General features: G+C 40.8%; 2 protein-coding genes across 2 annotated transcripts in view; both read left to right on the forward strand.

Annotated features, from left to right (window-relative positions):
* The window catches only part of LOC127449185 (unconventional myosin-VIIb-like), a 38,646-nt gene extending 31,876 nt beyond the window's left edge, over positions 1 to 6,770 (forward strand). The window contains exons 39-47 of the mRNA XM_051712433.1: positions 1,073 to 1,178; positions 1,361 to 1,474; positions 1,623 to 1,710; positions 1,817 to 1,923; positions 4,104 to 4,289; positions 5,396 to 5,512; positions 5,612 to 5,695; positions 5,940 to 6,059; positions 6,177 to 6,770. Coding sequence (XP_051568393.1) covers positions 1,073 to 1,178; positions 1,361 to 1,474; positions 1,623 to 1,710; positions 1,817 to 1,923; positions 4,104 to 4,289; positions 5,396 to 5,512; positions 5,612 to 5,695; positions 5,940 to 6,059; positions 6,177 to 6,266 — 1,012 coding nt within the window. The 3' untranslated portion in view covers positions 6,267 to 6,770. The remainder of the gene's footprint in view (positions 1 to 1,072; positions 1,179 to 1,360; positions 1,475 to 1,622; positions 1,711 to 1,816; positions 1,924 to 4,103; positions 4,290 to 5,395; positions 5,513 to 5,611; positions 5,696 to 5,939; positions 6,060 to 6,176) is intronic.
* A 5,629-nt stretch (positions 6,771 to 12,399) lies between these two features.
* LOC127449195 (uracil nucleotide/cysteinyl leukotriene receptor-like) lies at positions 12,400 to 24,607 on the forward strand. Its single transcript, XM_051712454.1, has 2 exons — positions 12,400 to 12,591; positions 21,841 to 24,607. Exon 2 carries the CDS (start codon positions 21,850 to 21,852, stop codon positions 22,873 to 22,875), a length of 1,026 nt encoding a protein of 341 aa, XP_051568414.1. The 5' UTR covers positions 12,400 to 12,591; positions 21,841 to 21,849; the 3' UTR covers positions 22,876 to 24,607.
* The last annotated feature ends 856 nt before the right edge of the window (positions 24,608 to 25,463 follow it).

A 25,463-nucleotide genomic window follows, 5' to 3' on the forward strand; every position in this document is an offset into this window, starting at 1 on the left:
AATATTATTATATTGTTATATTTACAGATGAGATCATACTTTGTAGGTAGAAGAACTGGTAAAAAAGTAATGAATGAAGTAAGGAATAATTGAGAGAAAACTGTTAAATATGAAAATGTGGAGAAGTTGCTTGGGCTGTGTCTAAGCACCATTACCATGCATTCCAATGATGTTAACAGGTTGATTTGGTGTGGCGATCTGTATAGCTATTTGAAGTTCCTTTCAACACTGTAATGTGGTCAACAAACCTGGAACTTTTTCAAAGCCATGCAATTAAAGGAAATAAATCAACACCATTTAATACCTGTCAACCAGGCATTATGTTATGGTTGAATGCTTGATCAGAATCAAGCATTCAACCATAACAGAAACAAGTAAACAGATTTAAGAGCTGAAAGGTATGTACTGTATTATACTTTGCCAATCTTCATATCATGGGAGTTCAGTTAAAGAAACACTCAAAGCCAATGCTAATTAACATTTAAACTCTGTGTGAAAGCTTGTGAGTGGAAAGCATGTGCTCTTTTACTCTATGAACTTTGGCTGGCTTACCTGAGAGCCAAAACCTATTGGAGTTCATATCTAAAAACGTGTATTATATTACTGAAATGATGTGCTGTACAAAAACAGGACAGAATAAACATTCCATCAGCAGATGTTAGCAGATTACCATTAAAAACATGTTAAGCTTGGCATATTGCCATGTTCAACTAACAGCTTGACATATGATGGCCAGTTGGCCACTTAACACATATATGCTCTAATCATGTAACAGTTAATTTTGTTATTACAGTAGTTTATCAGTCCTTTAAAGTGTGGCATTGTTCTGCCTGTTGGCACAGCAATCATACCAGACTCGAGCAAATGCCAGGAAGGTGCCCGTGCTGCGTGATTGGATAGTACTGAATTTACAGCGGCTTCATCTGTCACTGCAGCTGTTCAAAGACTTCCACATTTGGGAAACTCTGCTATAGCCCTCTTGTTGACCTCAGTCCAAAAGCTGGGTCACAGATGATGTGAATTGCATTGTACAATCATATTTATGTATAACATCCATCATCCATTGTGTTAGAATGGAACCCAGGAAGCTTCCACCTCACCATGTAGAAGTAGATGCAATTCAGCAGAACAGCACCCAGATCTTCCATAAAATGTACTTCCCGAATGACACTCACGAGGTAACACAACACACACTACATTAGAAAATCATGCAGTAGATTACACCAATATTCTTCTACTATACTGGCATTTGGTTTTTGCAGTTATAACTTGGCAAAAATTACAGCAGCTGATTTATCACTAATGCAAGTCGTGCATTTAATTCATGTGTCCCTGAACCTCTTTTTCTCTCCATGGACAGATTTTTGAGGTGGCAACCAACACCAGGATAAAGGACCTGGTCCAGACCATTGCCAAGAAACTCATGTTGGTCTCAGCTGATGGGTTTAGCCTCTTTGTGAAAACTCCAGATAAGGTTTGTCCCAAGGCTGCCACTGTTTATGACCAATAGCCCCATTTCATGTTTCTTCACTTCTACAATGCAACATCATACACCTTTTCGATGAGTAAAAAGTACATGATATTGTCTGTATGTTAACTGCCTGACATTCTCTCCTTATCAGGTTCTGAGTTTGAATGAAACTGACTACTTCTTTGACAGCCTGAGACAGATTACTGATTGGTCCAAGAGAGCAAAGAGAGTGAATCAGAGTTAGTCTTTTTCAATCTCATCTTAGCTTGAGTAGCTCACATTTGAGTCAAATAAAAAATTACTAATCAAACTTCAAAACATCTGTAATGCTCTTTTAAATGGTAGGTGGTCCGGTGAACATTTCTTACTTGGTGTTCTTTATGAGAAAACTATGGTTCAACATAAGCCCTGGGAGAGACGTGGAGGCTGATCTCATCTTCCATTACCCACAGGTACTAGGAATTTGTATCAGCTACATGAAAGTGTATTGTAGTGTTTGACTGAGTGTCACTGGTGTATTTTAAACAACAAATGCTCAATATTTCAAGCAGAAATTGGTAGTATCATTTGAAAATTAAAAGCTTATAGACAATTCCAAATTCAATATTCCATTTAGCTTCAATGCATGTCAGGTCAGTTTTTTTTGCATAGCCATTTCCACAATACATACTGTATAGCTTCAAAGTCACTTCACAGAATGTAGTTCCTTAATGCCTTGACAAACTTACAATGTTTTTTGTGGTATTGTCACAAGTAGATGCTGAGACGTTGGATTTAATTGCAGGCTTTTAATGATAGTGAAACAAACATGAACTCATACAGCAAAAACAAGAACTGACAAAGAAATGCAAAACTAGAGGGAATATACAGGTGCATCTCAATAAATTAGAATGTCGTGGAAAAGTTCATTTATTTCATTAATTCAACTCAAATTGTGAAACTCGTGTATTAAATAAATTCAGTGCACACAGACTGAAGTAGTTTAAGTCTTTGGTTCTTTTAATTGTGATGATTTTGGCTCACATTTAACAAAAACCCACCAATTCACTATCTCAAAAAATTAGAATATGGTGACATGCCAATCAGCTAATCAACTCAAAACACCTGCAAAGGTTTCCTGAGCCTTCAAAATGGTCTCTCAGTTTGGTTCACTAGGCTACACAATCATGGGGAAGACTGCTGATCTGACAGTTGTCCAGAAGACAATCATTGACACCCTTCACAAGGAGGGTAAGCCACAAACATTCATTGCCAAAGAAGCTAGCTGTTCACAGAGTGCTGTATCCAAGCATGTTAACAGAAAGTTGAGTGGAAGGAAAAAGTGTGGAAGAAAAAGATGCACAACCAACCGAGAGAACCGCAGCCTTATGAGGATTGTCAAGCAAAATCGATTCAAGAATTTGGGTGAACTTCACAAGGAATGGACTGAGGCTGGGTTCAAGGCATCAAGAGCCATCACACACAGACGTTTCAAGGAATTTGGCTACAGTTGTCGTATTCCTCTTGTTAAGCCACTCCTGAACCACAGACAACGTCAGAGGCGTCTTACCTGGGCTAAGGAGAAGAAGAACTGGACTGTTGCCAGTGGTCCAAAGTCCTCTTTTCAGATGAGAGCAAGTTTTGTATTTCATTTGGAAACCAAGGTCCTAGAGTCTGGAGGAAGGGTGGAGAAGCTCATAGTCCAAGTTGCTTGAAGTCCAGTGTTAAGTTTCCACAGTCTGTGATGATTTGGGGTGCAATGTCATCTGCTGGTGTTGGTCCATTGTGTTTTTTGAAAACCAAAGTCACTGCACCCGTTTACCAAGAAATTTTGGAGCACTTCATGCTTCCTTCTGCTGACCAGCTTTTTAAAGATGCTGATTTCATTTTCCAGCAGGATTTGGCACCTGCCCACACTGCCAAAAGCACCAAAAGTTGGTTAAATGACCATGGTGTTGGTGTGCTTGACTGGCCAGCAAACTCACCAGACCTGAACCCCATAGAGAATCTATGGGGTATTGTCAAGAGGAAAATGAGAAACAAGAGACCAAAAAATGCAGATGAGCTGAAGGCCACTGTCAAAGAAACCTGGGCTTCCATACCACCTCGGCAGTGCTACAAACTGATCACCTCCATGCCACGCCGAATTGAGGCAGTAATTAAAGCAAAAGGAGCCCCTACCAAGTATTGAGTACATATACAGTAAATTAACATACTTTCCAGAAGGCCAACATTTCACTAAAAATGTTTTTTTTATTGGTCTTATGATGTATTCTAATTTTTTGAGATAGTGAATTGGTGGGTTTTTGTTAAATGTGAGCCAAAATCATCACAATTAAAAGAACCAAAGACTTAAACTACTTCAGTCTGTGTGCACTGAATTTATTTAATACACGAGTTTCACAATTTGAGTTGAATTACTGAAATAAATGAACTTTTCCACGACATTCTAATTTATTGAGATGCACCTGTATACACACAAGGGCTCATGAGGAAATGGAAAACAGGTGAGAACAATGGGGAACAGACGGCAGTGATGAGGGCAGTGCATGACGGGAAACGTAGTCCAGGGAAAACACTTCAAAATAAGAGTCCTAGGAAACACGAGGGAGACAGACTGTGACAGGTATTTCAATTTTCTCACACTATTTAGGAGTTGCCCAAGTACCTGCGAGGTTATCATCGTTGCACGAAAGAAGACATGGTGCAGCTCGGTGCTCTGCTCTTCAGAGTGAAGGTGGACAGTGATAAAACTCAGTTTCCCATGATTCCTAAGATGCTGAAAGACCTGGTTCCTAATGACCAGCTTAAAACTATGTCTGCTGATGAATGGAAGAAGGTCAGTTTCCAGAACAATGCTCCACTAAGCATTGCTGTGTATACCAATATGAGTACAAAGATGTTTATAATTAATGCATTTCAATGGTGGCCAAGGGTTGCACAACAATCAGATTAGCAAAGCAAATAAAAGCTGAAAACACAATGGAAATAAGCCACAATGCACCTAAATTAACCCACAACACAATGGAAAAGCCACAGCACATGGGAAATAAGCTACAATACAATGAAATTAAGCCCCAACTTGATGAAATTAATAAGACACAACACACACACACACAAAAAATAAAAAACACTGTACTTATTTTTCCATAATTGCTCTGGCCAATACCTGATTGGGTTTCTACCCGAACTCTTAATGCACATAACTTTATCAACATTTGCTCAAATCTGTACTTGGCAATGATGCGAAAATTACGTCACATTACCTGCAGCTTTTCTTGTGTACTGGCAACTCTTAGAAGGTGTCCTGCTCCCAGAAAATGGGCTGTATGCAGACTATAGCCCCCGCTGTTTTGCGGCTTAATTTAGCTGTCATGTGGCTGAATTTGGTTGTGTTGTGGCTCATTTCCATTGTGCTTGGCTTTTCCTATTTGTTTTGGTTTATTTACATTGTGTTTTCAGCTTTTATTTGCTTTGCTAATTTGGTTGTGTTGTGCACTTCTCTGCCACCCTACATTTCAGTCATGACAACTCTGAGTTAATTCTAAAGAACTGAAATGGATATGACGAGTTAGTAGTTTTGGTCTTAATGGACTAGTTCTGCAAAGCAAGTAATAAGTACTAAGACTTGGTAATGCTAAGAACATACACAGACATGTTGCATCAGGCATGTTAGGCATGCTGCTGCACAATGAGACATACATAAGGTCCGCCCAAAGCAGATTTAGACAAGTGGTGCTACGGAGGAGAATTTCAGTGCCTGCAAACGACTGAGGAAAGACAATCAAAGAGGGAGAATGTGAGTTGATTGGCTGGCAGATTACAAGTCAAAAGACCTATCTGGTTGCGCTATGTTGAGATTCATGACTGAACTTAAAATCATAGGTATTTATCGTTGATATTATTGTTCTAAAGTGTTTCTTTTATACAAACATTCATCAACAGAACATTTTTGCGGAGTACAACAAACAGGCAGGGATGACAGTGGAACAGGCCATGGTTGGCTTTCTAAAGATTGTCTATAAATGGCCCACATTTGGCTGTGCCTTTTTTGATGTGAAAGTAAGGACATTTTACTCTACTGCACAGATAATATATATTTATGCTGATATTACTTGCTTGAAAACCTGTGCGTAAGAGAATGTCTGATTGATTTTGCAGCAAACATCAGAGCCCAATTTTCCTGACATTGTGAGGATTGCCATCAGCAAACAGGGTGTCACAATCATCCATCCCAAAACAAAGGTATCAGCAATTTATAACTCTTAAGTGAGGATTGTATTCCTCTTTCATATTCTGAGTATGTGAATTTTCCTCAGTAAAATGTATTTACAATTCAGATCTTTAGATCTGTGTTTCAATAAGCTTGAAAGTAAAAATTGCATTGTCAGCTTAAAATCAGTAATATAACATTGTCTCTAGTCTTAGTAATTTTTTGAGGAATGACTAATTCTTCCTTATGACTAATTGAATTCCACTGTTGTTCAAGGACATCTTGGCAGTGCATCCATATAACAAGATTGCAAACTGGTGCAGTGGAAGCACATACTTTCACATGACTGTAGGAAATCTGGTCAAAGGGAACAAAATCCTATGTGAAACCTCCCTGGTGAGGAATTCATAAGCATTAATATTAAGGAAAACAGGTTAATTCTTCTCCAGATATAGGCTTTTAATATGTTTATACTTTGAATATAATGGAAGTAATTGTTCTTTTGCTTATTAGGGCTATAAAATGGACGACCTGCTGACTTCTTATGTCAACATGTATCTTAGTGACAGGAGAGGACCAAGAAGAAATCAACATTATGACTAAAGATAATAGACCAGCAATAAGAAGTTTTCTCTGTCTTTCATATGGCATACACTCACATAAATGCTTAAAAAAAAAAAAAAAAATGGAGATAATGAGAGAAACTCTTTTTTTGAAAAAAGTTTGGAGAGAAAACAAATCATGTTCTTTTATAATATAGCCATCATTTATGTTCTTATTTTGTTTTGGGTCTCTATGATGTGATATGCCATAATATCTTGCAAGATGGGTGATCCAAAGGATTGCATTAGTACTAAATGATGTATCTATTGCCTCTAAGATCCACGTTATACTCTCAATTTAAAGTTTCTCTGAATATAGTTTTGTTGCCAGATAATGATCCTGCAATGGCTTTCTCCTTTTCTCCCTGCTCACTGTAAAGACTGTCATTACAATTTTGTTTTAGTTTACTGGTTAAAAGTGCACTCTGTAATGTTGTACATTATGTTGTGTTGGCAGTTGTCTTGAACATTTACTGACACCTGGTGTTGTGGATGCAGCATCATAAGCAATAATTTTTGGTTACCAATGCCATTGAATAAATGTGCAATACATAATCATCCCCGATTCATTTATTCTGTAAGCGAATGTGTAATAGTATGTGAGATGGATCCCTTTACTTTTCAAGCAGCAATATTTCATTTCACTAGAGTCTCGGTTCTCACCGATTTTAACCATGGCGGCCGCATCACGTGGACAACTAAGCTGAAGTTCACAAAAGTTGATCTGTTTTCTCCGTGTTTGGATGCCATAGTGTACCCCTGTCTGGGAATCAATATTCATTATTCATGCACGTCATAATGCATAAGTACTCATTGTACAGGGTCGGATTATATCCATAAGTGAAGGTGATGATTCACATCTGCTGATCTCTCCTATCGCACATTAAATCACGAAGTGTCTTCTTGACTTAATATGTGTATATCCGCATTCTCCTTAAAAGGGAAGTATCATCTGTTCTGCGTGCCCACTGACACCTAGCAGTAGGCATTGCTCGTTACACTCAGTATTTCATTAACAGCACAAAGCATTTGGCTGCTCCCATACAAATAATCATATCAAACCGAGGGTACAAATTCTTATATCACAGTTATATTACATGTTTCGTTTCATTAGATTACTTTTGGCATCATTACACTGTAGACATTTTATTATCATGGGTTTCTTTAAAGTATTAAGTCTTTTATTAGTGATAGGACTATGAAGCTTTCTAAAAAATGGGGCCTTCTAAACAATGGGGTTTGATCAAAATGTTTGAAATTCCATGCTTCATCACTCAAGGTTCTGCATACAATTCCTTTTCTGCATCTGTTAATGCTCTCTAAGTTAGTTTAACAACATTACATTTATTTTAATTTTATCTATGCAGTTTGGTTATTTTGCCCCTCACACTGTATAAGTGCTAATGCCGATGCAGTAACATTTAGTAGCAGGTAAGTAAGGTATTTGTATTTCTTTACAGGGATAACAACAGGGCTGGATTAGCACTTATTTTGAAGCAGATGCCAAATATTCAGTCAACTGAACCGTAGGATAGTTTCTCTAAATTTGTAATAATCTTTTCTGTTAGAACTAAACATGGCAACCCCATGAAGCGGTCCACCTCCATGTATAATAAAACCGCTTTTAATTTGGCTACTGATATGACTGGAGTCATCATATGAATGTACATGGTTTTAAACATATTTTTCAAAAGTACTTCTCATTTCCGCAGGGGTATTTGTATTTATTTATTTTATTTTTTGAGGAAAAAATTCTGAGTGCCCCTTTAAATGATTTTTAATAATTGAGATAAATTAGTGTGAGTCATGGAAACATGTTGCAATCATATACCGTTTTTGATGTATTTCATGTGTTGTTTTTTAAATGAAACATTTTTGAGTAAATGAATGAGACATAACTCCCTGCATTGTATATTTTTGATGTGCTTATTACATAGATGGAGTCATAGAAGACAATGTCTGTTTGGTGTGTGTTAGCTAAAATATGGAAACAATGTTATAAATACAACTTTTGAGGCTGTTCAGACTGAATGGGTCAAGTCTTTGAACTTGACACAGCGTCTTAAAAATGCAGTGCTCCTGCCAAGATTGAAAAAACAGTGAGATGTGGCACAGTGGTCAAACATGTCCATCTAGTACATGTTTACACAGAGAAACTACTAAAACAGTGCAGACATATGCAAAAATGCATTCTGTGTCAACGCTGCCATATGCTGATGTTTTGTCATGTTTGAAAGCTAACTCTTTTAGCTCTTTCAACTTGACAGAGGAAGGGTTCTTCATTGGTAAACAGTCATGTTATGCTGTGTTTTGCCAAAGGGAAGACAACAAAAGCTTGATTAAGGAGGGGAAGCAGATAAAGAGATGTCCCAAATAAGACTTGGCACCAAGGTTATTATAATTTTTCATTTTCAAATTGGTTTTTATTTTATATTGTTTTCAAATTTGCTAAAAATTTCAGTTTAGTTTTAATTTCATTAATGATTTTGGTAGGTTTAGTTTTTATTTTGTAAACACATTTCTATTTCTATATTTTAGTTTCAGTTTTAGTAATTATAGTTTTGAGTAAACCGAACACTTCCAGATTGTAGACCAAAGCAAGACATTTTAATTTAAGCTTGGCAAACTTACACAACAAAGTCACAAAGAACCAAACAAATGCAAATCAAAAGTATAAAAGTTAAATGTATGAAAATTTCAAATCAACTCCAATTCATGTAAAACACAATCTTGTTAAACTGTTGATGCTCACTGTACCGATGGCGGGCTCTCCATCATTTGTTTATATATGTTTACATTTACTGCATACGATATGATAAATGTCTCTTATAATCTTGAAATCCATGGTCGTCTGTTAAATATAGTATGTTATTAATTCAACCATGAAGCCGCTGTAGCGCAGAAATTATCCAAATATGGACATGAAGAAAAGTGGATCGCATCAGAGACCACATGAACCAACTTCCCCATCTGGATCTGTACGTATAAACTCTGTGTAAAGCGAAAAAATAATGTTTAGTTTGATGAAAGATGTCATGAATATATAGATGACTACGAAAATATATGGTTTGTCAATATTTTCCAAGTGATCGCTGGTATTTGTATAGGTTTATTGAACAGTTCTGGATCTGGCACTGGACTCAGGCTGCAAAGTCTAGAAAAATGCTTTCTGCTTTATTCTATGAATGGAATCCACATGAAATCAGTAAAAGAATGTGTTATAACAACTCAATGATGATTGAAAGTAAGATATTTGCATTAGATTTTGTGTAATTTGTAATGTTTACATGGGCTAATGCTAACATGCTAACGCCTTTGCCATAGTATTGCGCCTGTTTCCCCAGTATGCCAGCCTTCGCCACAGTGGGACCTGAAAATATTTATAGGTGAAATTACTCTGATGTCACACCACAGGAAACCCTGCTTCTGGGTTCTTTCGAGCTGCAGATTTCAATGGTGGAAATAGGCAGCTCTGCAGTTTTAATAATTTTAAGCTTTATAGAATGTAATAATGTCTGTTAATGTTAATAGAAGTTATTATAAAGGAATATCTATGGTTTACAGTGAAGAATTATGTGGGGTATTTTCTGAATTATCGGCAAAACAAGTTTAAAGAGCATGTGTGATTATGTCGGACATGTAACAGGTTGATGAATGCACATCCTCACACATTTAACACACTTCTATAGCCTAAGAATTTGTATAATTAGAAATTAAAACTACCATCAGACATACAATGTGTCTTAACTGCTTAAATTAACCCACATACAATAAATAATAATATTTTACTTCAATATAATCGATAGAACAATATTATTTACTGCATTCAAAATAAATGCAAAGACATCATTTTAGCAGTATGACTATTTTTATTCACTTATCCTTTCATAAACAGTAGTCCATGCCCTGCGGTGGTGGAGATGGGTCCCTTTCCTCCCATTACATCTGGTCATATAAGATCATCATTAGATTATATTTGACCTCATATCTGTCACAGAGGCAGCATTTTGGAAATTAAAAATAGCCGTTTGCAATCAAAGTTTGCATGATTTCTTCAATTAAAAAAAGTTAATATCCACCAACAGCTGTTGCGGGTCAATTGTGTCTAATAGAGCAGAAGCGACAACAATGACGGCGACCCGTGAAATATGAATGAATGTTACATTTATACAGCGCTTTTTCTGACACTGCACTCAAAACGCTTTACACAGCGAACAGGAGACTCTCCTCAACCTCCACCAGTGTGCAGTATCAACCTGGATGATGCGATGGCAGCCATAGTGCGCCAATATGCTCACCACACACTAGTTATTGGTGGAGAGGAGAGAGTAGAGTTATGTTATATTATAGATGGGGATTATTAGGAGGCCATGATTGAGAAGGGCCAATGGGGGGATTTTGGCCAGGACACCAGGGTTATACCCCTACTCATTTACGAGAAGTGCCCTGGGATTTTTAATGACCACAGAGAGTCAGGACCTCAGTTTAATGTCTCTTCCGAAGGACGGTGCCTTTTTATAGTATTGTGTCCCCATCACTATACTGGGGCATTAGGACCCACACAGACTGCAGGGTGAGCACTCCCTGCTAGACTCCCTAATACCTCTTCCAGCAGCAAACTTAGTTTTTCCCTTGGAGGTCTCCCATCCAGGTAATGGTCAGGCTCAACCCTTCTTAGCTTCAGTGGGCAACTGTTCTTGAGCTACAGGGTGATATGGCTGCTGGAGCATCATTTATGTAAAATTCCTGATGCAGAGTTTTTCCTGATGCAATGATCAGGTGTAAATTTGAAGAAGCACTAATCTCTAATAATCTGTGGAAAACCTGGTGTTTCAATCCCACAAACAGCACTTTTTGGGCAGTTTCAGCACAATTTGAGTGAAGTGCCCATATATAACAGCTATTTTCTAGGCTACCAAAAGAACCCGGAAGTGGCTGGGCAGAGCGTTTGTTTGTAAACAGTAACTTCATCTATAGAAATGTTTTTATACTTGTTTTTAAATAAAGACTTCCTACCATAATTCATGTCCAAGATGTCTTCATATATCAGTCTTTCAGTATCAGCTAACCTCATGTGCATTATATGCCACAACGCCACCTGCAGGTTTTCACCTAAACAACCCAATGGTGTATGACTCTGCGGCTCTGAAGATGAACACAACTCAAACACACACACACAGGTCAGATTTTCCTGCCATGTGATGAGAGCTCGTTGATTACGAAAATGATAATTTATTTTTGAAATATTTATATTTCAGTTTATGATTTTTTTTTTTTAATTTTCATTTCGTTTCAGTTTTAGTTTACGAAAATAACCTTGCTTGGCACTGTATTATTTACCCTAGTCTGGTAGAACAGAGGGGACTTCACACTGGGCTCTTTCAGAAGAGTGAACTATATTAGTGTCGTTGAGGACAGGCCCAGACAGAAGAAAAAGAGTTGATGTGTATTCTACACAGCTGTGATTTTTCCAGAATAAAAGACAGATTATTACTCTTACTGCTTGAATGGGGCTCCCCTCCACATCTGTTTAAGGATAATGTGATGGAATTGTTTCTGCCCTCTGCCGCCCCAGTGTATGATGCCACAATAGTTCCCAGCATGGACCCGAGGAACAAGGACCCCAGTCTGTTTTTCCCAGATCCACCCGCCCTTGTGTTTTCTTCTCACTCATTCTCTGAGTTCCAAGGGGCCTCATCTATCTGGCTTTCGACAGTCTACAATAGATAATCTTTCTCTTTATTCTTTAACTGGCCCATTAAACGCTCCATTCATCTTCTGTTTATTGGTATGGTTAAAGGATGGGATTGAAGGGCTTTTAACCTAAAGGCATGCAGTAGACCACTAGGCCCCGTTACCATGGCATCGCACATGGCTCCACATTGTGACCAAGGCATGCCATTCTTTTCCCCCCGTCGAAATGAGACCCTTCTTCTGACTCAAGTTATTGTGGAGCACACAAGTGGCCCTCAGAAGAAAATAGCACTGTAAATAAAGGCTGAGGTCAGGGTTCACATTAAAGCTTTCCTATTGGGAACTGCGTTTTTGTGATCAAATTTGTTGGAGACACGAAATGAGCCACAGCACTGTATTTCAAACACACTGCAGTGTAGAGACCGTGTGATTTGCCAGCCACAGTTACCACAGCCCAGGCTGAGAGACTAGAGACTCAACTCTGTTAAATTCTTCCCCTGAACAGAAGCTGCTGGTTAGACTCCTAGTCCTCAACCTACTGTAAGAAACTCACACCAGCAGCAGAACTCCTTCTCCTCTGCTTTACTCTCGTCCTTCACTGCTGCACAGGCTGTTGAAAGATCAACACTCTGGTAAGTCTCTCAGAGACTTCTGTTCTTTCATTGTCTGCTGTTTTGATGTTGCTCATTTGGGAAAGTTTTGTATTTACTACTACATTTAGTATCTAAACAAATTATTTACTTGTTTCTTTATATTTCAGAATGACCTATATTTTGTTTTCATGGTTTAAAGTTTATGACATGACTAAAATTGAATTTTTAGATTTTATTTTAAAGTCAACACTTAAAACAACATGGGCTACCAGTTTGATTTATTCCAAGGTATTTTTAGGTTATTACTGGTTATCAATGATGTTATTCTTAGGTTCTTCTTGGTTAGAGGATAGAAAATAAAGTGTTTGAAGCTCATTTTAGCACTGAACATGACAGTAAAAAGTTTAGGACTACCTAGCAGATATGAATTGTAGAGCATTTGCTTTGCTTATGTCTATGAAACAAGACCAAAATCAGTCAGAACGGGGGTCAGATGTAAAACCTCCAATAAGACATTTTACTCAGTAGCTCATTTATTTTCATGGGTTCAAAATGTTTGTATGTGTTACTGTAAAAAGGGAGGACTTGGCTTGACCTTGAGCTCTGGAAGCATGTTCATGCACACTGAGCTGCAGTTCAGTTTTGGTTAATCTGCAAATTACCTCACGCCTGAGATTATTTCTACTTTTTTTTCTTCTTCTTTTTTTTTTTGTGTGAATGGTCTGCTAGTAAAAGGGCATTTGAAAGCACAACCCCAGCTTGACCCTATTTATTTCTTTAAAACACAAGTGATTTTGTATTGTTGCCAGTCAGTTGAGCTGCCTTGTTCTGCAAGGATTTCTGTTTTGGAGCATGTTTTCCAAGACATCAGCAGCCAAAACCACACAAGGACTTTGACTAGTGCTGTTGGACTGTAGGTTTTTTGGAAATTGTAATATTTTGTAACGTCTTGATCCTGGACCACACAGTATACTTACTTTTGTTCTGTTTAATACCACACACCCAAGGACCAGAGTCATCTATCAACATTTGGATTTCTCCTCACAATCACACCATTACTTGTCTCTATAGGGAAGTACAGTTCAGGACATCTTTGTTTTTTTCAAAGTGAGTTTTGTAGCTGTTTATTTCTATATTGTATCTGTTTAAATTACTGGAGGGCTTGGCATGTTCTGGGACTTGGTTATTTGCCTCCCCCGCAGTTCTAAATCCTGCAGCACTTTCCTATGGCAAAACCCTAGAGGATTTTGAGACAGTCCTTTGTGCACACCCAATTAATTGTTTCTTTCTAATGTTCTGAAAATATTGATAATGTGTCTTCCCATGATTCCAAACCAGTGGGAGGTCATTGGGAGTTTTTTTTTTGCAGAGATTTGTAAAATGTTCTTATTTTCTCTCTTGGTGCTTAATACAAACTAAAAAAAAAAAATAAAAAATAAAAAAAATCATGTTGAAACAGTGAATTATTCAAAGGGGTGTGTGGGAATGAAATTTAATATCGATTTCTTTTTCTTCTTTTAATTCAAACTCTTCCACTGAACATTTTCAGAATTTATATTATTGTTATTTCTTAAGTCCAACCTGATTTGTAACAAACTTTCTAAATGTATCACAAATAAATTTAACCATTACATTCTGCAATTACTCTTTACTTTACATTATTACATGTTGCAGATTTCTTACAATTTTATGTGCAATTTAGACAATATACAATATCTCAGCTAAAGCCAAAGTTTTACCCTACTTTCAACCTTTCTTAAAAACGTCTTCATCTGTTTGCCCTGATTTTACTAGGACAACTGTTTTTCGGTTGGCAGGCCGAAATGAATGCTTCTTCCATGCAGAGTTTGCTAATCGAATATAAGGCAGGCTGCCAGTGATTTGACAAAAAAGAATGCAATGAGGACAGCAGGGTCAGACTGTAAGCAGATAGCAGGGAGTGTTTCTGGGGTCCCATGACAAAGGTGTGTCCACCGGATGCACCAGCACCTATGCAGCCCTTCACTCTTAGGGCAGCATGTGTGGATTGTGGAGGTGCAATGAGTGTGTAGCCAACTGCCCCACAGGAACATCTGCTCAGTCCTCTGAGACCCATAAATATCTTATTTCTGAGTAGCTGAGTTGCTGCCAAAAACCCGACAGCCATGACAATCCCTCCCTTACTCTCCCCAAAGCACACAGAGAAGCAAAATATTTACTAATGGCATAATATAAAGTGTTACTGTGGAGCAGGACATGGTCATGTGTCTGTCACTGGGGAGAGAGGAAGTGGTAAGGGCCATCACCTGGTAACTGTTAACACTAAACACCTGTGTCTCATTTCAGTGACGACAGAGACAGGCTTTAAAAGGCTGCCGGAGCGACAGACAGAGAGAGAGATCAGAGATGCTGTGTGTATGCTGTAAAGCCAATACTTTGTTGTGAAGCTGAAAAGCCAATACTTTGTTATGAAGCTGAAAAGCATTGAATTAAAAGTTGACTCACGTGGACTGTGAAACCGGCTCCCATGTCCTTCCTACTCGAACCCCTCTACACTAGTGCCGAAACCCGGGACAAGGAAGAAGACTGGTCGCTATGGACACCTCACCACTGGGCGAAGTCATCCGCGCCTTGGCTAGCATCCAGGAGACTCACCAGCAAGCTCTCCTCGAACAAGAACAGCGCTTCCAGGAGCTCCTCCAAGCACAGGCCGTGGATCGGCAGGCCTTACGGAGCTGGCTAGCTCCAGGTGGATCCCCCGCCGCGACCCCGGAGGCAGCAATGAAGCCGCACCCCTTGCTCACGAAGGTGGGGCCCCAAGAAAAGCCGGAGGCATTTGTGAGTATCTTTGAGCAGTCAGCTACCGCCTCCGGCTGGCCATGAACCCAGTGGGTCCTCCACCTGCTGCCACTGCTTTCCTGGGAGGCCCAGCTCGTGGCGTGGCACGGCAACTACCAGCTGAGGACTGCCTGGATTATGTGAAGCTGAAGACTGCTGTTCTGCAACGGGTTGGCTGCACCCCAGAACAACACCGCCAGTGGTTCTGCTCCCACACCCTGAGCGAGGCCAGCCACCCGTTTGCATTTGCCCAGCAGCTCCGTGATGCCTGCCGGAAATGGGTGCCAGCTAAGGAAGGTCGTGGCGTGGAAGAGGTCATCGAGCTGATGGTGCTGGAGCAGCTAACTGTTCGCCTGCCCCAAAGATCTGCAGAATGTGTCCAGTGCCATCGCCCCACGTCGCTGGATGACACCATCCAGCTGGATGAAGCCCACACGGCGGCCTACACGGAAGCCGGCGAGCAGTCCAGTTCTCTCTCTCTCTCCCTCTTGCTTCTCCTCCTCCTCTTGTCCCTCCCTCTCCTCCCTCTCACCCTATTCCCGCTTCCCAGAAATGGGGAGTGGTTCCACCCATACCGGTGCCCTGCCTTCGCAGGCTGCACTATGTGGTGTCCCCCTCCCCTACCCCTCTTCATCGTCCTTTCCAGGTTGATGTCTCCGCCACCACGAGTGCAGCCGGGAAGCCTGGGCCGGCCTGTTGGAGTTGCGGGGGACTGAGACACGTTCAAAACCGGTGTCCAGTAATGGAGGTGGAGACATGGATCCGGGTGCCCGACACGCCACAGACTGCCCCCGATCAAGCAGGGACATACTGTATACCGATAAAAATTAAGGGGCATACATACAAAGCCCTGGTGGATTCGGGCTGTAATCACACCTCGATCCACCACGGCTTGGTCATTGATGGGGCTTTGGGTACAAAACACAAGGTGATGGTGAGGTGTGTGCATGGGGATGTTCATAAATATCTGGTAGTGACTACCGGCATTCAATTTCGGGGGGTAAAGCATAGAGTGGAGGCTGCGGTTAATTCCCGCCTCACCCATCCACTAATTTTGGGGACCAGTTGGCCGGGGTTTAAAAGATTATTAAAAGCGCTGTATGTGGATGGGTCCTGCAAACCGAAGTCTTGGTGTGTGATGTGTGATGCAATGGCTGGGGAGGTGGAGCTGGGGCCATCCACGTCTGCTCAGCATCAGGATGACACAGGAGGGGAATCCTCTGGCACTCCTGCCCTGAGGGAGTTCCCAGAGGGGAATTTCCCTCTAGAGCAGTCGCGTGACGAAACACTTAGGCACGCGTTTGACCAAGTGAAAGTAATCGATGGCCAGCAGCTCCAGCCTGATGTCAGCCTCACATATCCGTATTTTTCAATTATGAGGGACCGGTTGTATTGAGTGATGCAGGACACTCAAATGCATGAAAATACAACCCAGTTATTAGTCCCGAGGAGCCGTCGGGAAACACTTTTCCAGGCGGCTCACCATAATCCGATAGCGGGTCATTTGGGACAAGAGAGAACACTGCACCGCTTCATGGCCCTCTTTTATTGGCCGGGCATTCACGGGGATGTACGCAGATGGTGTGCAGCATGCCGTGAATGTCAGTTGGTGAATCCACTGGCCACCCCAAAAGCGCCGTTGTGCCCATTACCATTGATCGAGGCCCCCTTTGAAAGAATTGGTATGGACCTCGTCAGGCCATTAGAGCGGTCAACACACGGATATAAGTTTGTATTAGTCCTGGTGGATTATGCAACGCGATATCCGGAAGCAGTGCCACACAGTGTTGCGGAGGCACTTTTCAAAATTATCTCCCGGGTGGGGATTCCGAAAGAAACCCTCACCGACCAAGGCACAACTTTTATATCATGTACACTGCACAAACTTTATGAATTGCTGGAGATTAAATCGATTCGCACCAGCGTTTATCACCTGCAAACTAATGGGCTGGTGGAACGATTTAATCGAACCCTGAAAAATATAATTCGCAAGTTCGTACATGAGGATGCTAGACATTGGGACAAATGGCTGGAAACCCTATTATTTGCAGTCAGCCTCCTGCAAGCCTCCACGGGGTTCCCCCTTCGAGCCCTGCGGGGTGCTTGACGTCATACGGGAGGCGTGGGAGGAAGGAGCTTCCCAAAGCAAAAATGAAATTCAATATGTCCTTGATCTTCGAGCAAAGCTACACACACTGGTTCGGTTGTCACACGAAAATTTGCTCCAAGCTCAAGAGACACGGCTCTATAATAGGGGTGCCCAGCTATGGGAATTTGCACCGGGAGACAAAGTACTTGTATTTCTCCCCACAACATGCTCAAAATTACTCGCCAAGTGGCAAGGGCCCTTTGAGGTTACACGGCTAGTCGGGGATCTCGATTATGAGGTTAAAAGAATGGATAGAGGCAGAGCACGTCAAATTTACCACCTCAACCTCCTTAAATTATGGAGTTAGGCGGTCCCCGTGTCCATGGCGATGGTAGTTCCAGAGAGGGAGGAGCTCGGGCCAGAGGTGAAGTTCAAAGCCAATCCATTCACCCCGGGTCCCTTGTGGAGACCACCTCTCACCGTCCCAGCTCGTGGGGGTGGCCAAATTGCAAAAAGAATTTGCAGACATGTTCTCTCCTCTTCCTGGTCGTACTAACCTCATACAACACCATATCGAGACCCCACCGGGAGTAGTAGTGCGTAGTCAGCCGTACTGCTTGCTCAAACATAAAAAAAAGTGATACATGATGAATTGGAGGCTATGCTCGAGATGGGTGTAATAGAAGAATGGCACAGTGATTAGGACAGCCTGGTTGTTCTTGTACCTAAGAGTGATGGGTCAGTCTGGTTCTGTGTAGATTACCGGAAAGTCAACACGGTATCTAAATTTGATGCATACCCAATGCCCCGAATTGACGAACTGCTCGATTGGTTGGGTGCGACTCAATTTTATTTGACACTGGATTTAAAAATGGATATTGGCAGATCCCCTTAACTCCATTATCCTGAGAGAAAACTGCATTTTCCACACCATTCAGATTACACCAATTCGTCACTCTTCTTCAGTTTGTTCGGGGCTCCCGCCACGTTCCAGCGCTTCATGGATAAGATTTTCCGACCACACGCTGCATACACCACTGCCTATTTAGATGACATCATCATATACAGTAATGACTGGCAGAGGCATATGCAGCATCTGAGAGCCGTCCTGAGGTCACTGAGGTGGGCAGGGCTCACTGCAAACCTGAAAAAGTGTGCAATTGGATGCGTGGAAGTATGGTATGTGGGCTTCCACTTGGGTCATGGGCAGGTACGGCCTCAAATTGATAAGACTGTGGCGATAGTGGCCTGCCCACGTCCCAACACCAAAAAGGAGGTGAGACATTTTATGGGTCTGGCTGGCTACTACTGAAGGTTTGTGCCTAGTTTCTCTGATGTCACCAGCCCCTTGACTGATCTCACTAAAAAGGGGGCGCCAGATCCGGTCAAGTGGACGGAGGCGTGCCAACAGGCTTTTACGAGAGTGAAATCTGTACTCTGTGGCGGACCGCTTCTACATGCTCCTAACTTCTCTCTCCCCTTCATTTTGCAGATGGATGCATCAGAGAGGGGGTTGTGGGCTGTGCTCTCATAGGAGGTGGAGTGGCCTGTGCCATACATTAGTCGCAAGCGCTCTTTGAGGGAGACTAAGTACAGCATGAAAGAATGCCTTGCCATCAAGTGGGCGGTCCTAACCCTCTGCTATTACCTGCTGGGGCGGGCCTTCATCATCTGCTTGGATCACGCCCCGCTTCAGTGGCTCCACCGCATGAAGGATAACAACGTGCGGATCACTCGTTGGTACCTGGCACTTCAGCCCTTCAAATTTAAGGTGGTCCACAGGCTGGGGCCACAGATGGTTGTGGCTGATTTCCTCTTCAGGAATGGGGGGGGGGGGGGGGTGGTTAGCAGGCCGGACGGGGCCCGGGCCTGAGTCGGGTGGTGGGGGTATGTGGAGCGGGACGTAGTTGTGTGTCTGTCACTGGGGAGAGAGGAAGTGGTAAGGGCCATCACCTGGTGATTGTTAACACTAAACACCTGTGTCTCATTTCAGTGATGATGGAGACAGGCTTTAATAGGCCGCCGGAGTGACAGACAGACAGAGAGAGACCAGAGACGCTATGTGTGTTCTGATAAAGCAATACTTTGTTGTGAAGCTGAAAAGTATTGAATTAAAAGTTGACTCACGTGGACTGTGAAACCGGCTTCTGTGTCCTTAGCTCCATTTTCATGAGGATGTTATCAAAATGAGAAACTTTCCAAAACAGTTCCAAAAGAAGTTGGAAACGTAAACTTTTTTTTTTTTTTTTGGCATGTAATCTGTCAGACTATAGCCCTCAACTGTATTTGGACTCTTAAGCCACACTTAAAAATGTATTTTGTTCCATAATAATAACAAAATATCAAGTCAAGTGGCATCTGCATATGAATGATGCTAGGACCTAGTCTCAGAACTGACTTTTCTTACCCATTTTTGCCACTTTTACCAAATAGTTTTTTCAGTGGATGTGTGAAGTCAGTTCCCCTCAAGTTCACACAGGTCCACAGAGTAGTGTTGGGGCTTCATTCATGAGCGGGTTTGGTTATTAGCAATAATTAATAATTATGAATTATTCCAAATAATAGAACACTGATTAGGATCAACATTAGCTTATTAATCCTTCAAATCAACAATCATCAAAGATAACTATCAATTATCAAAATCAATAGAATATTAATAAGAATTAATATTGATAAAGAATATTGTTCTCTTAGGAAAGTCGACATCCGGAGAACATCGACATTCAAAAAGGGAACAATGAAGGCGAGCACAAACATCCCCTGCCAGCCCTTGGCACAGGTGCATGCAGAACAATACCAAAACACTTCTCTTTAAAGTATAACAAAGTTTACTGAAGCAGTAAAATCAATTAATAATCAATACAATGCTATCCATAAACTTCTGACTTCCAACTTCCAACTACAAACTAAACAGTAACATGATTAGATATGGTAACAGATAAGGTGTGTGTGCGTGCGTGCAAAATGGCGGGTGTGGCTCTCGTGGAGAGAGAGAGAACTGGGTGACGGCACCAAAGCCCGTTGGTTCTTTAATGGATAAACTCAGTGTGCCATCTCACCCGTGATGGTGGAGATGCACAAGCAGCCCAATGTGGTTGAATAACAACACAGCAAATCTCATTCATGGTAACAGTAAGTTACAGTGATACCTTTGAGTATTATTAGCGGCAATGAGCGGACTCGGTGGTCCGTAAACTGTACAAGCAATAACCTTGATACACAAAAGTAACACACTATAATAATATATCTCTGCTCAGGCGTAAACCTCTTACTTGAGTCACGTGAGGACGCGGGCAAAATGTGTTCATCCGTCATTTGACTCCAACACGGTTCCTCGGGTGATGATGGGAGGTCGTTACCTCACTCTGTCGGCGGGCGGTACGGTGGCTGATTCTCAGCAGGTTGGCGGAGATATCAGCGAAGTCGACTCGGTTGAAGAAGGAAGAGAAATCTTCTTTCTTCACTTCTGCAGGCAAAAGGGTGAGAAGCAGATTGCTTGACGGTCTCCTTCGGATCCATTAGCGTGCTCAGTGGAACTCTGAGAATCTCGGCTCATCCAGTAAGATGGAGATTGTATGGCCAAAGTTCAGGTACATACATTACTTGGGCAGCGAGGCTACACATGGGAGGAGAAGGGCTGCAACTAGATGCGGTGAATACTGTCGCTGGAAGCAAGGCTTAGTAGGAATCTCTGGGGTATTATACTCTCGATGACATCATGATTGAGGGGCGTGTTCTGTCATGCATTTCATCCAATAGGAGTTGAGAGTTCGATCCTTCAGAATTTCACATCTAGGTGTAAAGTGAGCAAGGCTTGATGGGATCTGTAGTCTGTTTGGAATCCCTTTGTTTGATTTTGGTGCTGTTTTTGTGTTATCAGGCTTTGAGTGTTCCTACAGGCCTCAGTCAGGCTTTATGACTGTGTGTAGGCCTGCCTTTGTCTCCTATCTGAGCACATGAGGCCCAACAATAGTTAATCACATATGGACATGTTCCACTAAGTTTGATAACCAGAAAGTGTCCAAATACTTTATCTTAATTTTGAATGTTATATATTTTGTTTTATTTATTTATTTATTTTAATGTTTTGCTTGAAAAAGTCCTTATGTTTGTTAGAAAGTGTCCAGTTACTGTTTGGGGACACTGTACTGTATGTGAAACTTTAATAAATAACCTACAGTTTATTTTATTTTTTATTTTATTTTATTTTAGCCTGACGAAATTTATTTGGTTTTCTTGTAAGTCTTGTTTGAATGGCTGCAAGGTAACAAGGGAATGGGCAACAGAATACCCTTCCATCATTTGAAATTATATGACATATTATTTACATTAATAAATTGGTTAATTTATTAATAATTTTGTTCTTTTTTCCCCTTCTTTAGTCTTTAGTAATGAAGATGGAGTCCCCCCTGAGAGAACTTCCCTCCATGTTATCCAATCAATCCATGGAGAGCTGTCCACCTGTGGATAATACAGTGGAGAATATGGTTTTTGGAATATGCTACATCATTGTTTTCCTCCTGGCACTCAATGGAAATGGTCTCGCTTTGTGGATCTTCACCCACCAGAGAGGCATCTCTTCTCCTGCCAATGTCTTCCTGCTCCATCTCGCTGTGGCTGACCTGTCTTATGTCTTCATCTTACCCCTCAGGGCCACTTATCATTTAACCGGTGGACATTGGCCATTTGGTGAAGTCCCTTGCCGTCTTGCTGGCTTCCTCTTCTATGTGAACATGTATGCTAGTTTGTACTTCCTGGCCTGTGTCGCAGGTGACAGATACCTTGCTGTCGTGCATGCTGTACGTTCCCTCAAGGTCAGACACACTCGCTTTGCTCACATAGCCAGCTTTGCACTATGGGCTTTGGTGTCAGTGTCTATGGCGCCCCTATTGGTCACCCAGCAGACTGCAGAAGTGAATGGGTCTACTGTATGCTTGCAGCTGTACAGAGAAAAGGCCTCAAGCGGTGCTCTTGTCTCCCTCGTCATAGCGTTCACACCACCTTTCCTTGCCACCCTTTATTGCTATCTGCTCATAGTGCACAGTCTGCGGAAGGGCTCAAGGCTGGAGCCTGCTCTGAAACTCAGAGCTCTTCGCACAATCGGCTTGGTCATGCTCATCTACATAGTGTGCTTTTTGCCCTATCACATAAGTCGTGCAACCTTCATCCTGGGTTATGGACATCCAGGTCTGTCCTGCCAAATAAAAAGAGGCCTTGCACTAGCCAACCGCCTTACTTCATCTCTAACCTGCCTGAATGGAGCTCTGGATCCCCTGGTCTACTTGTTTGCTGCTGAGAAGTTCAGGGGGAGTGTTCGCAGGCTTTTCTGCAGAGAGAAGTCAGGGGGATCCGGTGTAACCAGCGGGGATCTGAAAGGTACTCATGAGAGGTCTCTGAGTGCAAAGTCTGAGTTCTGAGAGAATAGTTAAAATAGTACATTGGTGGTTTGTTTTTGAAGCGCTATGATTACTTGCCATCAGTTTAAGTAATTTGGCCCACACTTCCTGATTGTAAACACTTCGAATGTGTGGTTAGTTAAACCTGAATTTTGTAATTTTGGCACCACTAGCATCTCCAAACAGAATTGCTAAAATAATCACTGTTTGAAAACAGATTTGTAAAAACTCCCCACATTTTCCATTGGTTGAATAAACGGATAGTCCCCACCCCAAACTCACACCATTGGTTGAGCCAGTGTTGCCAACAAGATCCCACAGGAAATCTGCATATTGTTTCAGAATGTTCATGTGCCCTGATATGAACCCCATTCTGCTGAATAACTGATAAGTGGCACCCCCCCATCATAATTTGTTTCAACAATTCAATTGTTTTTACCTTTCTGGCACTACTAATAGCACAATTCTCGAGCAACCTCAGAGAAACAGGTTCTGATCCCATGGAAACCAGAAATTAATCGCAATCACATTGTATTTTTGTTTTGAAAATACATTTTTACTACACTGATGACTAGGTTTAGGGTTGGGGTTTGGGTTAGGGTGTAGAGTTAATAAAATCTGGTGCTCACCTGTGCCCATATGTTCAACAACACTTCCAGCTTTGGACACTGGGGGAAGTGCTTCTAATTTCGGCAAGAACAAACCGATTTCAGCAGCAGAACTTTCAACCTACTATTGTCGAATTCACATTGTGATCAGACGCAGGTTGCTCAAACAAAAAGTGAAATGTTTTAAAAGCTCCACAGAGCTATGGTGTTTACACTGAGAAAATGATCCTACAAATTGCTTTTTTATAGTTTACTCTGCATATTAAGCTGGGATATGAAAAAAAAAAAAAAAAGAAACAACTGAAGTGACTGGAATTTCAGTCATAGTTCCATCTCAGTATAAGTTATGTATCAGCCAGTTGCCATCTTTAGCAATTGTTGGTGGCTAATGACCCTATTAAAACTCAAGAAGACATTACATATAAAACATAAAAGAGTATGTGGAGCCTTTAAAAAATAGGCATCATACCTGTTTACTGATGACATGCTTTGACTCATACTGAAGTTTTGTTCTAAGCACTTGAGCAGATATAATAACATCCTTAGTAAAATCAGTGTGAAACTGACTAATGAGCCACTGAATACTCAGTGTAAAGGGATTACACACACAAACACACACAAATTTGTAAAACTGTGGTGAAGAGTGTGAAGGGGTGCAAAAGAGCTGAAATAAATAATACATTTTACATTCCTTGACAGCTACACTTGTTACTACACACATATATTCAATGAATACAATAATTTTTGGGGAAGACTTTACAATAAGGATCCATTTGTTAACATTAGTTAACCACATTAGTTAACATGAACTAACAAGGAACAATACTTATTAAGCATTTATTAATCTTAGTTAATGTTAATTTCAACAAATACTAATACATTTTTTAAATCAAAAGTTGTTTTTGATATCAAAATATAAGTTGGTTTTAATGCACTATGAACTATCATGAACTAACAATGAACAATTGTATTTTTATTAACTAACATTAACAAAGATGAATAAACTGTTTAACAAATATATTAATAATTTGTTAATTGTTAGTTCATGATATCTAATGTATTGCCTAATGTTAACAATGGAACCTTATTGTAAAGTGTTACCAATAATTTTAATGCACCTCTTATTAAAGGTATAGGCCGTGACACGTTTTCTAAAATAATGGGTTTTTTTTCACTTGTTTAAATAAATATGACTTTCATCTTTTTGAGATGCGTTTTGATTACTTTAAGCCCATCTGTATCTATTTATTTTGCTTTGTGCCTTTTTGTTTTCATTCTTAAAAAAAAACAAAAAAAAAAACAAAAAAAAAATTATTTCACTTGCAAAAACCATTCAGGTAAATCAGATTGTAAATGTATGTAAATTATCGGAATAAATTCATCCTCAAATGGTTATTTATGGTATTTTTCAAGTTTAAAGAGAAGCACCTCATCAGAGGTATCAAAATGCATTGTGGGAGTCTTGGCAATTACAACAACATTACGAATGCATCATTTCACCACACCAGAGGAAAGAATCAGTGCAAACATTTGTCCTCTCTCTCTCTCTCTCTCTCTCTCTCTCTCTCTCTCTCTCTCTTCTCTCTCTCTCATTGAGTCCTCACCCCAGTGACAAAGAACATTGTTCTATTGCCTGTTAATAACAACAGGCACAATCTTGTAAAAACGTACTTGCATGAATCATTATGTGAAGGCTTTCGCACACATTGTGGCCATCTCCGCAGAGCTCTTATTGATTGTATAGAACATAACTGCTTTCTTTATGGTTGTGTGTGTGCTGACGTATTAGAGAGAGACAAGACGGAAACCACCAGACTGAACTGACAGTCTTTAGGTTCTCTTTTCACATCATGTGACTCAAACTGTTGACTGTCAGCAGATTCTGTCTCAGTCTCTCTTTCAATTCTGCTCTCACTAATTTACCATCTGACTCTGTCTCTCTCTGACTTTGCTTCTCTTTCCTAATATTTGTGTAAGGCTTCCTGTTCATTAACGTAACAG

The sequence above is a fragment of the Myxocyprinus asiaticus genome, chromosome 12 (assembly GCF_019703515.2).
Source record: "Myxocyprinus asiaticus isolate MX2 ecotype Aquarium Trade chromosome 12, UBuf_Myxa_2, whole genome shotgun sequence".
Classification (NCBI taxonomy): domain Eukaryota; kingdom Metazoa; phylum Chordata; class Actinopteri; order Cypriniformes; family Catostomidae; genus Myxocyprinus; species Myxocyprinus asiaticus.